This window comes from Rutidosis leptorrhynchoides, chromosome 4 (assembly GCF_046630445.1).
Source record: "Rutidosis leptorrhynchoides isolate AG116_Rl617_1_P2 chromosome 4, CSIRO_AGI_Rlap_v1, whole genome shotgun sequence".
In the NCBI taxonomy this organism is placed as follows: domain Eukaryota; kingdom Viridiplantae; phylum Streptophyta; class Magnoliopsida; order Asterales; family Asteraceae; genus Rutidosis; species Rutidosis leptorrhynchoides.
The window spans coordinates 604,121,108-604,135,660 of NC_092336.1; the positions used below are offsets into that span (position 1 = coordinate 604,121,108).

At 34.2% G+C, this 14,553-nt stretch overlaps 1 protein-coding gene, 2 long non-coding RNA genes and 1 other non-coding gene across 5 annotated transcripts; 1 reads left to right on the plus strand and 3 right to left on the minus strand.

Annotated features, from left to right (window-relative positions):
• Positions 1-731: 731 nt before the first annotated feature.
• On the minus strand, positions 732-2,333 carry LOC139904433 (uncharacterized). Of its 2 annotated transcripts, none has more exons than XR_011778794.1 (5): positions 2,190-2,333; positions 1,894-1,985; positions 1,754-1,818; positions 928-1,019; positions 732-786 (listed from the first exon to the last, which is right to left on the minus strand). It is a non-coding gene; the product is annotated as an uncharacterized lncRNA (long non-coding RNA). The 2 variants fall into 2 exon arrangements; XR_011778793.1 differs by having other exon boundaries at positions 1,754-1,821.
• Positions 2,334-2,432: 99 nt separating this feature from the next.
• Positions 2,433-3,599, minus strand: LOC139904417 (uncharacterized). The gene is made up of 5 exons (XR_011778787.1): positions 3,471-3,599; positions 3,086-3,196; positions 2,913-2,971; positions 2,707-2,774; positions 2,433-2,503 (listed from the first exon to the last, which is right to left on the minus strand). It is a non-coding gene; the product is annotated as an uncharacterized lncRNA (long non-coding RNA).
• A 7,726-nt stretch (positions 3,600-11,325) lies between these two features.
• On the plus strand, positions 11,326-11,486 carry LOC139846313 (U1 spliceosomal RNA). The gene has a single exon (XR_011759036.1). It is a non-coding gene; the product is annotated as a U1 spliceosomal RNA (small nuclear RNA).
• Positions 11,487-12,484: 998 nt separating this feature from the next.
• LOC139842970 (uncharacterized) lies at positions 12,485-13,456 on the minus strand. The gene has a single exon (XM_071833065.1). The coding sequence runs from the start codon at positions 13,454-13,456 to the stop codon at positions 12,485-12,487; it is 972 nt and encodes a 323-aa protein (XP_071689166.1).
• Positions 13,457-14,553: the final 1,097 nt, after the last annotated feature.

Here is a 14,553-nt window from a genome sequence, read left to right on the forward strand (position 1 = left end):
GGGACGAGGAGCGTAATTTTGTCTTATTAATAAGGTAAAAGGGGTATAATCCACCAATTATAAAAAATAACAATATAAGATGGATATAGTTAATAGTAAAAAAAAAAAAACCTTAAAATGCTCATTATGTTTATAAAGCGCTGTCTGAATTTGTGGGTGAAAATCATAACTGATGTACTCCAACAAAGCTACAATCTGATTATGATCTTGAGAAAGAATGACATGAAAAGGCTGCAACAAAAGAACCAATCACATCAAATAAGTAAATGAGATACAATGTTGATACCAAACAAGTAATAATGATTTACTTCGTAGTAATTAGAGACTACATGTCACATGTTTTTTCATAATATCTAGCATGACCCAAATATTGAAGTATATATATGAACCATTTTATGCTATCTCATGCAAGAAACTTTGAAGAAGGACCCTAGTAATCAGATAAAAAAATGTGCTAACCATTATTATTATTTCCAGAGTGAACCATTATTATAATTCCAGAGTGAACCATTATTATATTCCGAAATCCTGCATATATCAAATATGGATAATTCAATTTGACAAAAAAGGACAGTTAGAGATCAATGAATATGTGAGCTTACTCTGAGCAATTCTATGACATACTCAAAATCTTGCATATAACATGCCCAATATATGTTATTATTAAATATTGGCTAAACTCTATTACTAGAGAAACTAATACTCAACAACATTGTCTTACATATGAAAATGTTGAAGACATGCAACACCCAACTGCCGTTTCTCAGAAGGATCTGCGTATGCCCGCTGAGAAAATGGTCCAAAAACATGATCATAAATAAATCGGAAGATGCCTATAAACTCGTCGAATATCCCTATTAATCTTAGAGGAAGACGTACAGATAGTAAAAGCAAACTTGTATAGAAATATTTGAAGTGAGTCACTACCTACGCCCCCTATCAGTTGTATCCCTTTCTTCAGCAATGAGGGCATTTTAAAGGATTGAGAAACGCGATTGTGGATGGGTAATATCGTAAACCTGTTAGAAGAAAAAAAAATATGTGTAAGATCATGCAAGACAAACCTGAGACCAAATGATTGCTCAAGGAAACCCCAAATGGTATCTTTAGAGTATGGAGAAACGTTAATAGAATTTAATATCGAATTACGCTGATAAGCAACAAGAGCTTTTGCATCTCCCTCTTGGATCGTAATATCGTACATGTGCTCTGAGATGATTGTTTAGATTTATCCTCATATGTAGACAAACAATCAAATAAAGAGCTCCAAGGGATAGATCAAAACGTTCTGCCCTGCAATAAATCATACACTGGATGCACCTTCCTTGCTCGAAGCCTGAAAGGGGATATGTAATGCAACATGGAAAACACATTATCGATAAAAAAACCTAGGAATATTAAAGATACTAAAAAACCAGATCGCAATTATACACACCAGTGTTGTACTAAGCATCTTCAAAAACGCTACAAAAATTAGAATGACCTCTCCAGCAAACTTCACAAAGATCCAACTCCCATATAAATGAACATGGCAAACTAGTTATACATCAAACAACCCTTTTTTAGTTTACGTCATAACACATTAAAACGGATAATGTATAATTGTATACTAAAGCTCTGCTAAAATAGTCATTTGAACCTAGCTAAAAGTGTAGTTTAAAGGCGAGTAATACTGACTTTAAAAGTAGTAAAATTAACTTCAAATGCAAACATGTGAATCTTTAAGAGAAACACAATGAGAACGTATACTAACCTCATAAATTTCACTAACAAACTCGAGGTGAGAGCAATCATGGCCTTCTCCTTGGTTTTCTTGACCTACTAAACATGCGAAAACCATCATTTCAAAAAGAAAATCATTTTGAAAAAAATGAAGTCTTGTCCAGCACAGACCTTGTGTCTAGCAAGTGGGTGAGATAGAAAAGATGTTATCAGCTTGTGCAAGTATATGTATTATACATGTAGATCATATCCTCGTCATCATTCTGTGAAACAAATAACGACATGACAAAACTGCATGTTAATCGATAAGTAAAAAAGGGCTTCCATCTACGTCTTGTTTTAGCATTAAACTTTTTCCTTACAATTTAAAAAATAAAAAAAGGTTTAAAATAAAAACACAACTGATAAGCAGGAGTTCAAAGAACTGTGTTAAACAGAAACTAGAAAACGTTGCTCGAAAAAATAACCTCCATGCATGATTTAATATTTCTCGTGTCATTAATTGTGTCCCTTAAATCAGTTACATCTTTGTTGTATTATCATCAAATACGCTGCCCAAGCAAGTCTACCACAGTTCACACAGCTCCCAATTGTCTGATCATACTCAATAGCCATAACCTGTTGAAAATACAAAGCTAACAGGTTTCAAATTTTGCTACTTATAATATTATTATCATGTTAAGTACCGTACATAAGTGGTCTTTTACAATGTCAGTACTGCCAGAGATGTCCCCTGCACTATCTTTTAAAGTGGCAAATATATCTTTCACATCCTTGGGGCCTGAAAGTGAAGCACTCAGCAATCAAAACTTATTGTTCTTCCAAATGAAATTAGAACAATAACACTAATGAGGGATTACTCTATTGATTAATAACCTCACCAGGCTAGTTGACAATAATGAATATGCAACCGATTTAAATAATTGATAATATATAAAGAAGATAACTGAGAGAGTGACCAAGAATGAGTCTCTCCAAGCAAACCTCGAGTCAAGAATATAATGTTCAGAGCTGGGCCCACCAAAACCAGCTGGTTCTTCTCGATTGAGTTCCTGGAAATGAACACGAACATTGTGATTCACTGATAACAATCATGCACTACCAAAACTACTCATCGTCAGAATTATTTTAATTGTAATTGAAAACAAATACTGATTAACAAATTGTCCTCCTGAAAGTAATCTCTCTACCTTCAGGTAAAGGGCTGTCTTTTCTCAACTCTTGGGTGAAGAAATGACTCCCTTTATTTCTAGAATAGACGAACGATTGTCAACATCCTGATCATCGAGTGGAATTGACCAACACAAACAATGGACATAATGAAAAGTACGAAATGATAAAAAAAAACCAAGACACGGAGTACCTTTATAAGAGACATTACACGTTGTCAAATCCCGCTACTAATTAATTCTTCAATGTATCTTAAAATGTCACCTTAGACATCAGCCTCAAGTCCCTGATCAACCACAACTGCCTACAATACGCAAGAGACAGTAGAAAATGACTGATACAAGGATGATTCTTCAAATCCAGGGTAGAGAGAAAGAATAAAGAATTTATTAGTGTATAAAGGTCTGTTATTAAATCTCTTCTCTCTGTATACCAAAGCCCCGATGCAAGACGTAATACATCCAACAGGCCTCTCCCTTGTAATCCCCACTAAACGAAAGTAGTGCATATACAACATTCATATATGATAATGCATATCAAACTAGACTGACTAAATTGACGATAAGAATAAGGCCTACCCTCTTGATTAGCAGAATAAAGCAGCCGCACAGAGTCTATTTCATTAGTTAAAGTACATGAACTAACGATCTGAACATCCTGATCATCGATTGGAATTTGCCCTGAATCAGGAAGCCCAAACTCCACTACTAATTGAGAGCACCAACAAATATATACCAAACACAACAATTGAATAACATATATAGATATTTAAACACAACGACAACCAAAGAGACAAGAAAGAAAAGATACCTAATTTATGTTTTGGTGGTCACACTTGACTTTTTTGATATGGAGAAGAATGCACACACCTTGCATTTTACCCAGGATTATCAAAGTCAAGCTACTTCCAGAATAGATCCTCAACCCAGTTCTGTATATTGATATCTTTAAAAATAGGTTGGGAAACCAGCAAGTATCTCCTACCAGGCTTTCACGTCTAGAAACAGTCCATGTTAAAAAGATCTGTTGAATCTGACATGTAAACCTGCAAGGATGAAGGCAACTTCAGTTATCATCAATTGTTGTACTTAACGTTATGAGTCCAAAGTATCTCATCTTATCAATACAAGTTGCCACATTAGAGTGCAGAAAGCAATTATATAAACTGAGTGAACTTGCTGCAGAAACATAAAGCTAACAGGTTTCAAATTTTGCTACTTGTAACATTATTATAATTAGTACCGTACATAAGGGGGTTGCGCTTACAATTTCATGGAATTCATGCCTGAATGAAGCATCCTGTGACAAGATAGACATTTGGTCAGCATCGGATATCAAAGAAATTGCAAGAGTTAAAAAGAAGGCTATATGTGAATCCGCAACAGATTAAAGGTCAGTCGACAGCAAAAAGAAGACGTAAAAATAAAGTAATGTAGTCTATAGCCAAAACCATACCTGGTTTTTTACAATGTCGGTATTGCCAGAGATGTCCCTGCAAACAACAGCTCGTCTTTCTACAAGATCAACCCTCGAGTCAAAAATATAACGCTCAGAGATGGGCCCCCACCAAAACCAGCTGGTTCTTCTCGATTGAGTTCCTGGAAACGAACACGAACATTGTGATTCACTGATAACAATCATGCACTACCAAACTGCTCATCGTCAGAATTATTTACATTATAATTGAAAACAATTAATGATTAACAAAGTGTCTTTACCTTCGGGTGAAGGGCTGTCTTTTTCCTACTCTTGGGTGAAGAAATGACTCCCTTTATTTCTAGATTAGAAGAACGATTGTCTACATCTCGCTCCCTCATAACTCACATTTATGAGGTTATACAAATTAATTGATGCCACCATACCGGGTCATGCTAACTCTTTCGCCTCCACCATTTCTAAAACAAACTATCGACAGAATGAAAAGTACGATTAACTAAAAAATAAAAACAAGGCAGGGAGTACCTTTATAAGAGCAATTAGACGTTGTCAAAGCAGTGCACAACTGCCTACAATACGCAAGAGATAGTAGATAACAACTGAAATGATACAAGGATGATTCTTCGAATCCGGGGTAGAAAAAGAATAAATAATTTATTAGTGTACAAAGGGCTGTTATTAGATATCCTCTCTGTATACCAAAGCCCCGCGCTGCAAGGCGTAAAACATCCAACGGCCCTCTTCCTAGTAATCCTCACTAAACGAAAGAATAAGGCCAGCGTCTTGATTAGCAGAAACAACCAGCTGCACAGGCTTTATTTCATTGAGATGGAGATCATCACTCAGCCTGAGAGCCAAAATCAAACATAATGAAATGAGAGAAAATCGAAGACTATTGAACATAAAAGAGTCCATTAGTTGAAGCATGTGAGCTAACGATGTGAACATCCTGATCATCGAGTGGAATTGGCCCTGAATCGGGAAGCCTGACTTCTTTTGAATGAACTTGTGCTATGTGAGAAGGCTTTGGTTGCTACATATAAAAGTGGATCAAAAACACAAACTTGACATATTTGATGTCTAACATGATATGAATGAATAAACATAGCATTCAGTTTCCTTATCGAGCGAACTCATCATACAACTCCAAAACTAAGTAAGAGCACCAACAAATATATCCAAACACAACAACAATCAACTAACACATATATATTTAAACACGACAACAACCAAAGAGACGAGAAGGAAAAGATACCTAATTTAAGTTTTAGTGATCACACTTGACTTTTTATATGACGAAGAATCGTGCGAACAACACACCTTGCATTTTAAGCGGGATTGTCAAAGAAGTCAAGCTGCTTCCAAAATAGATCCTCAATTCAATTGTAATCCAATACTGTATATTAAAATCCTACTCTCAGTATATTTTCTTCCTGAACTTATAGTTCCTTAAAAATAGGTTAGGAAACCAGCAAGTACCACCTACCAGGCTTTCACGTCTAGAAAAAGTCCATGTAAAAAGATATGTTGAATCTGACACGTAAACCTGCAAGGATGAAGGCAACTTCAGTTATCATCAATTGTTGTACTTAACATTATAAGTCCAAAATATCCCATCTTATCAATACAAGTTGCCACATTTGAGTGCAGAAAGCAAATATATAATCTGAGTGAACCTGCTGCAGAAGCATTTTGCATATTTCACATACATCTTCTTTTTTTTTTGGGACAGCGAAATTGGGATCACCCGAGGGGGACTAAACCACCCGTTGCGATCATCTCCCGTTTCGACTATGCCGATGCAGCGATAATAACCCCGCCCCCATCGCTGCCCGGGAGGAAACCTTGAAACCGATCCAAGGGCACGGCCAAGTATAACCCCCCATCCCTTTACCCCACTTAGGGGTGCCCCGGGTGATTCCGGACGGGCAGGATAGAGTTGCATTTACATTTAAGTAATTGTTGTAGCCGGGTGAAGTCGAACTCCTGACCTCAAGTGTATTAGAGGCAGGCCACTACCACTCAACCACAAGTGCAACCCCGCATATTTCACATACATCTAATCTAATATATATAACATATCATCTACCCAATAATTCAAGATATGATAGAATATCAGCCCGTCAGCTACAATGCAATATATCAATTCCTCATTTCCTATTATCCAATTTAACAAACTTATAAACCCAACTAACGTGGTTAAAAAGGTTCGAACATGGAAAATAATATTGAAGGAACAAAAATTCAAATACCAATTCAGAGGAAGAACCCTAAAAAGGAAGAATTTTACTTAATGGGTCTTCAGGGTCACGAATAGACTCCTCCTTCACATTCAATTCTGGCAATCTTTGAACTGTCCGGATCAATCTACGTCATAAAACTCTTACAATTACATATTCACACTATATCATTCGGTGACAATGGTTTAAACTTTACCTTACTAGAATCTTGGTCCATTTACTGCTTTGCAGGGAGATGCTTTTGATGAGTGTTCCAAAATGTCACTGTTTCTCTACATTTACCATTAAAGTGCCAATTTAAACCTGTTGACTGAAATTTATCAAAACAGAATCAAATTCTCAAACACAACCAAAATCTCTAATTTTTAGGAATATGCAGAATCAGAAGAAAAACCCAAGTTTAGTATAAATTTAAGAACATGAAAATATAAAGCCAAATTTTATTTTATAAAGAGTTAAAAGAAAAAGCCCTAATTTAAAAAAAATAATAATAATAATTTAAACAACACTAGGGAAGAAAAAAAAAAACTTCTACCTTCGTAACAAAATCAAAGAAAAGATACTGAGCATAAAAATTAAAAAAAGAAAAGGAAAATATAGACCTTGTGATTGTACCACCAACGTCCAGGTTGAGATAATATCAGCATCCAATGAAGTGGAGAGTGAGTCTGATCATCTTGACAAAATCAAATAAAGTTCCAAAAGTTTATAAAACTAAACAGTACAAGAAAAAAACCCTACTTTCGACAGAATTATTAACGAAAAATCTTAGTTTTAAAATTTTTAACATCTGAAAAAAACCCTAATCTCGCATGATATAACTTAGCAAAATCAAAATAAAAACCACGATAGAAAAGAAAGAACGTACGAAGTTGAAAAGAAAAGGAGGAAGAGCCCTAAATTCGTAACTAAATCAAATAAAGTTCCCAAACTTTTATATTTTGACAGAATTAATAAAATAAAATAAAAACCTAGTTTTAAAATTATTCACATCTAAAGAAAAAAGCCCTAATCTCGTATGATATAATTTAACAAAATCAATAGAAAATCATGATAGAAAAGAAAGAACGTACACGGTTGAAAAGAAGAGAAAAAAATAAAGAACCCTAATTAATTTCGTAAACAAAATCAAATGCAGAACGACCTTCTGATTAACCCACAGTCGATTGGGTTGAAATAATAAAGGAGAGTGAGTGTGGCGAGAGCTGTGAGGGGAGAATGCGCGTCTTTCTAATTTATATTTATAGATATGGCTGGGTGGAAATACGACCGTTAGGATTCAGCTTAACTTGTAAGCCACATTTTTTATTTTATTGTTGTTACTCCGGTATTTAATTACGGATATTATATTATTATGGATAGAGATTGAGATTATGGATTCATGGTTTCACAGTATTTTTATTTATTTATTTATTATTACTCCGTATTAATTTATTTAGTTATAGTTATGTCGCCTAGTATAAAGTATTAATCTTAATCTTATATAATGACCAGTGGAACCACGGGTTTGTTTAAACGAAACAGTTTAATGATATGTTTTAGGTATTATGTGAACGTAAATGCTAAAGTTTTTTAGTTTAATGACCCGTAGAACCACAAAGTCCGACTAAGAAACTCGTCAGCTGAACATTTCATCAAAAACCTAAAATGCATATTAAACAATCCATATCCAATCATAAGAGATAATATTGATTGTCATTTTATTTTAAAAGTGTAAATTAAAATATAAATTTAGAATTTGTTTCCTTCTAGCTAGTTTTTATACCTTCTCGTACTCAATTCAAAATAATTAATTAAAATTATTTAATTTTAATATTTAAAATAATTATTAATAAGATTTAATAATAATAATTAATTAATAATAACATTTAATTTTGCTTGCCGTTCAAAAAAAAAAATAAGATTTAATTTTAATTCAAAATTATTTAGATTAATGACATCACCCACCATACTTAGATTTTTTTTTTTTTTTTTCTTAACAAATGAATTAGCCTAATAATGACATCATCATTATAGCATTTTAATAAAAACTATATATACTTTAAATCTCTATCTCTAACTCTACTATATATGTACAAGAAAAGCTTCATAGAACAATAATTTAATTTAAAATTAATTTTCAACCATTGTATTAGACAAATTAATGATCGCGGACATTATGATTACAACAAATCATATTTTAATGTTGACACAATTTTTATACCCAATATACGATAAAAGACAAACATATCTAAATTTAGTCTTCAACTGTTATAAAAGAGTAAGAAGGAATGATCTTATCTTATACGTGATTGTGAGGCGACCAAAGTATAAAGAAATGGCCTAGTTTATCGACTACATCACCACTTGATGAAATCCGTTCTTGAGCATGAATGTAATGGCACATCCAAATTCATGTACACCTGAACCAACAATTACAACATAAAATAATATCTAATAGGACATAAATAAATAAATAAATTTACTGAAAAAGGTAACTGTCTCAATCATGCGTAACTTAACCATAAATCAGTAATTAAATCAACCGTAATAGTTGGTGGTTTTGTGCCTATCCATCATTACATATGAAGTTGCTTCATGAACCTGTCTAGGACGAATATTTTGTGGTGGCCAGAGAAGGGTTGAAAACAGTCATGGAATAATCCTGCTGTGCTGCGTACATCAGAGTATAAGGTCGAATTACTCGTCCGCCTGGGTTAGCTTGAACATGACAAATCTTCTACCTATGAGGACTTGAAGAGTAATATTTTAGTCTCCTTTAATTCTGGATGGACCATTGACATGGTTGTAAAAGATGCGATTAATCCCCAATTTATCGGTTTTAGAAGGAGGCTGATTAATCTTGCCATAATTGGTCAAATTCATCTAAGTCAACGGTCAAAATCTGTCAAAAGTCATACTTTCTCGGATTTGGTCAGTCAAAATCAGTCAAAGTTGATCAACCTCGGGTTAATCAATGATTTGAAAAATTAATGCCTACAAAATCCCGACACATAAATTTGCACGGTCCCAACCGTTTAATCGTGACAAGGTTCACGCTGATTGAACCCAATCATGGATTTTTTTACAACCTTGACAATCGATGTCTCTTATTTTAATTATGGAAATGCCATTGTCGGCAAATTTTTCAAAAAATATGCCTAGATAAAACTAAACTCTGTGGGCCCCATGATCTTTGTGTCGGGATCATCAAGCCATTTGAGGTATCGCAAATAGAACATGAAGGAACTCAAGAGGGTAGGGCAACCAATGTGTTGGTGAGGATTCGACCAAAGTGTAAATAAATGGGAAGATCACATCATATACTTTTGCGTTGTATGCCCTTTGTCTATAACAAAAAGGTAGCGGAAACTTATTATTTCTCTTTTCACTAACATATGCGAATAAGGGTGAAGGTGCCTTCATTCATTGTCCATTGACAACCAAAAACTAGAATTCATATGAAAACACAAGTTCAACGTCAGTTATATTGGTCAGTGATACCAAATACTTGTCTTTCAAAAAAATATTGGTCAGACATCTTAGTACCAGGCTTGGAAGTTCAAAAATAATAAAATTCTCAATAATATTTAATCATACTTTCTCGTAACTTTTTAAAGGGTATGGTATCCTTGAACGAGTTGAAGGCCCGAAGGCCCTCGATGCGGGCTAACGGATTACCTTATCGAGTTATTGTAAGGTCATTCGAAACAAATGATCAGAAAACTATAAATGACAAGACTGTCATTTCAGCGTCATGTCATCACTTTATCAAAAAGTTTGAACATTGTGATACGATTATTGAAATAGATTGTAATTTTTAAACCTCACGTTTACTAGTAACAACCTTCTTATTACCAACGAAATAAACTTGGATCATTCCCACGTCTTCTTCCGTCTTTTCATAGATTCAGTAAATCTCCCTTAAAAGAATAAACATTGTTTTTAAGGTACTCCGTAATAAGTTTCACTATTAGTTTGCTGTGCTGGCCTAAAAAAACGTTTAGAGAGTTCAAATGTGCATCACTTGTCACTTGTGTTGTGAGGACGATTTCTCACCTTCATCCACATGTTACTCGTGTGCATATATGCATTTCATGTGTTGTTCATCCAATTACACCTGCAAAATCCAATATACTGAAATCAAACTCGAAGTGATCTAACCGTTGATTTTGAATCGGTTTAGTCTTGGCCAAACAGTGAAACGGGCACCTATATTTAGTTAAAGAAAATGTGGCCATAAGATGTTTGTCATTGTAACATAAATAATCTTGAGCCTGCTAAATATCTAAAACCGAAGTATTGGAACCATAATCAACGTTTAAGAAGAGATGTAAACTATATACTACGATGTTATTCTAAACTATTACAGTCACTTTTGATCAGCCCTGTAGAAACGTTGGACTTTAATCTGTATGATATGAAAATTAGTTTGTAAGGATAAAAGTATAGGTTAAAGAAATACAAGAAAATATAAACAAAACAAATGTATAAATGCAGCTCAATCAAACGTAGAATCTTCTAACAATGAGATAAATAATTGTGATTGTCTATAATTATTATTTGTTATACAATGTTATACAATTACATTACAATACAATTTGATTTGATTAAACAAAATGATACGAAAAACAATGTAGTACGAGTATTTATTTGAATGGTAACTGGATAAGCATAATTGAAAGAAAAAACAATTAATAGGATTCCCACATCAGTTGAAATATAAAAGGGAGGCACATAAGAGTAGTATAAAAAGAGAGAGAAGGGATTGGAATACATACTTACCTGGATGGGGTCAATAGGTGATCAAGAATGTCTATGGCCTAGGTTAGTGACCTTCATTGCACTTTGAAGGGATGCTGACCTAAGGTCGGCCCAAGTGGTCGAGCCTACATCATAATTTGTGCCAGTGAGGACCTGCGTTCACGCGGCCCTTGCCCAATATATCAGTTTAAGTTTTGTTTAATTTGGTGTACCATTGATAGTTAGTACTAACTTGTATGGTAAAATATTATGTAATTATATTATAAACAGCCTAATATCATCTCTTAAATGCATCATTCCAATTAATGAAATGACTTGCATATTAAGTTCTTTTAAATTTACCATGCTTGATAAAATTGGTTAATTTGAGCTTGTCATTTTTAATGACTGAGGATGCCCCAACACTAATATTACACTTGAGTATACAGTAAGAGTGCTCCCAACCATGACATAATGTCTTCCAGGACTAACCAACCATTCAGCGCTACATCAGCACCTCCATCTCACTTCTTTCCAAGGACTAAACCCAGGACTAAACACTCCCAACAAAGACATTCCTCCTTCCATTTTTTTTATTTTCTTTTTGAATTATTTTATATTATAAAAAAATTACAAATATTTAAATAAAACTAAACTTTTATTAAAAATTAAAAAACATTACAATAATTAAAATAAAAAAGTACATTAAAATAAAAAATACAATTAAAATAAAAATACAATTAAAAAAAATTACATTAAAACATCAATTAAAAGACCTATTCTTCATCGTCGTCTTGTTGATCTTCTTCGTGATCTTCTTCATCCTCGTCATCGGGAATGTGTGAAGGTCCGGCGTCATCTTGGTTGTTTGGATTTCTTTTGGGATCATGTCGTATGCGATAATTTGGTGGAAGATTATGTATGTGTTCTACAAGCATATGTTTTAGTAGTTGATGAATGCCCGCATCTCTTATTTCCGTGTCCACTCGCATATGCGCTTCAACCCTTTCTTGGAATGATCTCGATGGTCGTCGAACCAGACGATAATTCTCCTCGAGTCCACAAAATTCACGGCCGTTGTCCTCGGTTATCATATTATTTAATATCACACATGACAACAAAATCCTTCTAATTTTGCGGATATAATACGGTCGTGCCAGACGTTGAACAATTTGCCATCGGCCTTGTAGTATTCAAAATGCTCGTTCAATATCTTTTCTTGCCGATTCTTGATACCTTTTGAATTTTTTTTGTTTCGGGTCTATCGGATTTTTGAACGACTTAACTATTGTAGACCATTCCGGGTAAATTCCATCCGCTAAATAATAACCCTTAGTAAACGTACATCCGTTAACCGTATACGTACATGGTGGTGCTTCACCGGCTAATAACTCACTAAACAAGTCGGATTGATTTATCACGTTGATATCATTGTTTGATCCGGCAGTTCCAAAAAACGCGTGCCAAAACCATCCATCGTACGATGCTACCGCTTCAAGCATAATTGACTGGTAACCATGGTCACCTCGTGTATAATGACCCTTCCAACGTGCCGGACAATTTCTCCATCTCCAATGCATACAATCAATACTTCCTAACATCCCTGAAAAACCATGTATTTGAGCATGTTTAGTGGTCAAACGTTGCACATCTTGTGCAGTTAGTCGTCTCAAATATTCGGGATCGTACAAGTGGAAAATACATTTGCAAAAATTGTTTAAACAATCATATGAGGTTTGTTCACCCATATGCAAATACTCATCAAAAACATCGGCCGAAGCGGCATAAGCTAGTTGACGTATGGCGGATGTTACTTTTTGAACAATATTAAAACCAAGTAATCCGGTAGCATCACGTTTTTGAATAAAATAACTAAAATATTTAGGAACCGGAGTTTGAGAAAAGTTCAATATACCTTGACAAATACGAAGAAATAGAGGTTTGCTCATTCGATAACGATTACGAAAATAATCGTCCGAAAATGTGGGATTGTCGGAGAAATAATCATTCCATAAAGCCAATGCACGACCCTGACGATCTCTATGTAAATATCTTCTAGGTGCCCGTGGTATTTGTTCTACTTCTTCGTTATCACTTAATTCATCTAGCGCGTCAATGGCTTCGAGTGCTCGATTCGTAGTCGTATTTCTGATCGATAATACCATATTTACGTCGGGCTCGGAGTCGGAACTCATTTTGTTTATTTGAGTATAAAAATGATGAATTGGGTAGAAAATATGAAATGATAGTGTATGTTTGTGTATATAAAATGAGTTGTTTGGTGTGTGTATATATAGTGTAAAAAAGAAGGAAAAAAAAAGAAAAAAGAACTAGCCGTTGAACTAGCCGTTATATGTATTTTCGATTTTTTTTTTCCTCTCCCATTTTCGTCCACAAAAATGCTGAAGATAGTAAACAAGCTGGGCGAACCAGGCTGGGCGCGAGCTGGGCTGGACCTGGGTGGGGGTGGTGCCAACGGCGCCCAGGGTGGGCGAGCCTGGGCGGTGGACCTGGGCTAACCGTTGGGAGCGCTCTAACAGTTGTGCAATGTCTGGCAACATGGATGGGTCAAATAGAGTCTAGTTCCTGTCAATAATATAATCAGGCCAGGTAAAATGGGTGTGACAACCCGGAAATTTCCAACCAAATTTAAACTTTAATCTTTATATGTTTCCGACACGATAAGCAATATTTGTTAAGTTAAATTTCAAGAATTTTAAACTATGTTCATACATTCATTCAACCTCGACCAAGTTCCAACGATTCACGAACCATTAAACGAATATGATTATATATGTATATGTGTATATATATTATAACTTGAAACGTAAACAAAATATTAGATTAAATACTTTATATGATTGTATCTGTTTCAAAATGTTTATCAATGGAATTAGAAGATAAGATCAAATGATTGAATTATCAGATATATTAAATTATGATTACAAGTCTCTGTTGAAAGGCCCACGTTGATTTGAGAAATCTTTCCATTTTAACAATATTCGGAAAATGGTAAAGTGATTTATAAATAAGAACAAATTGTCAATCATTGAGAACTAGACAAAGGATAGTGGAAGATTGAATCTCATAAAGACTCGATTGATCTATTTAGTTTCAAACGTACAAAAACGTTTTCAGTTTAAAAAGAACTTTATTATTAAAACGTATATAACTTTTATAAATATCTAGAACCACTTTTGACAACTCGTTACTTAACTAGTATGATAAAGATAACGATATTTATATTTTATTTTATTAAATA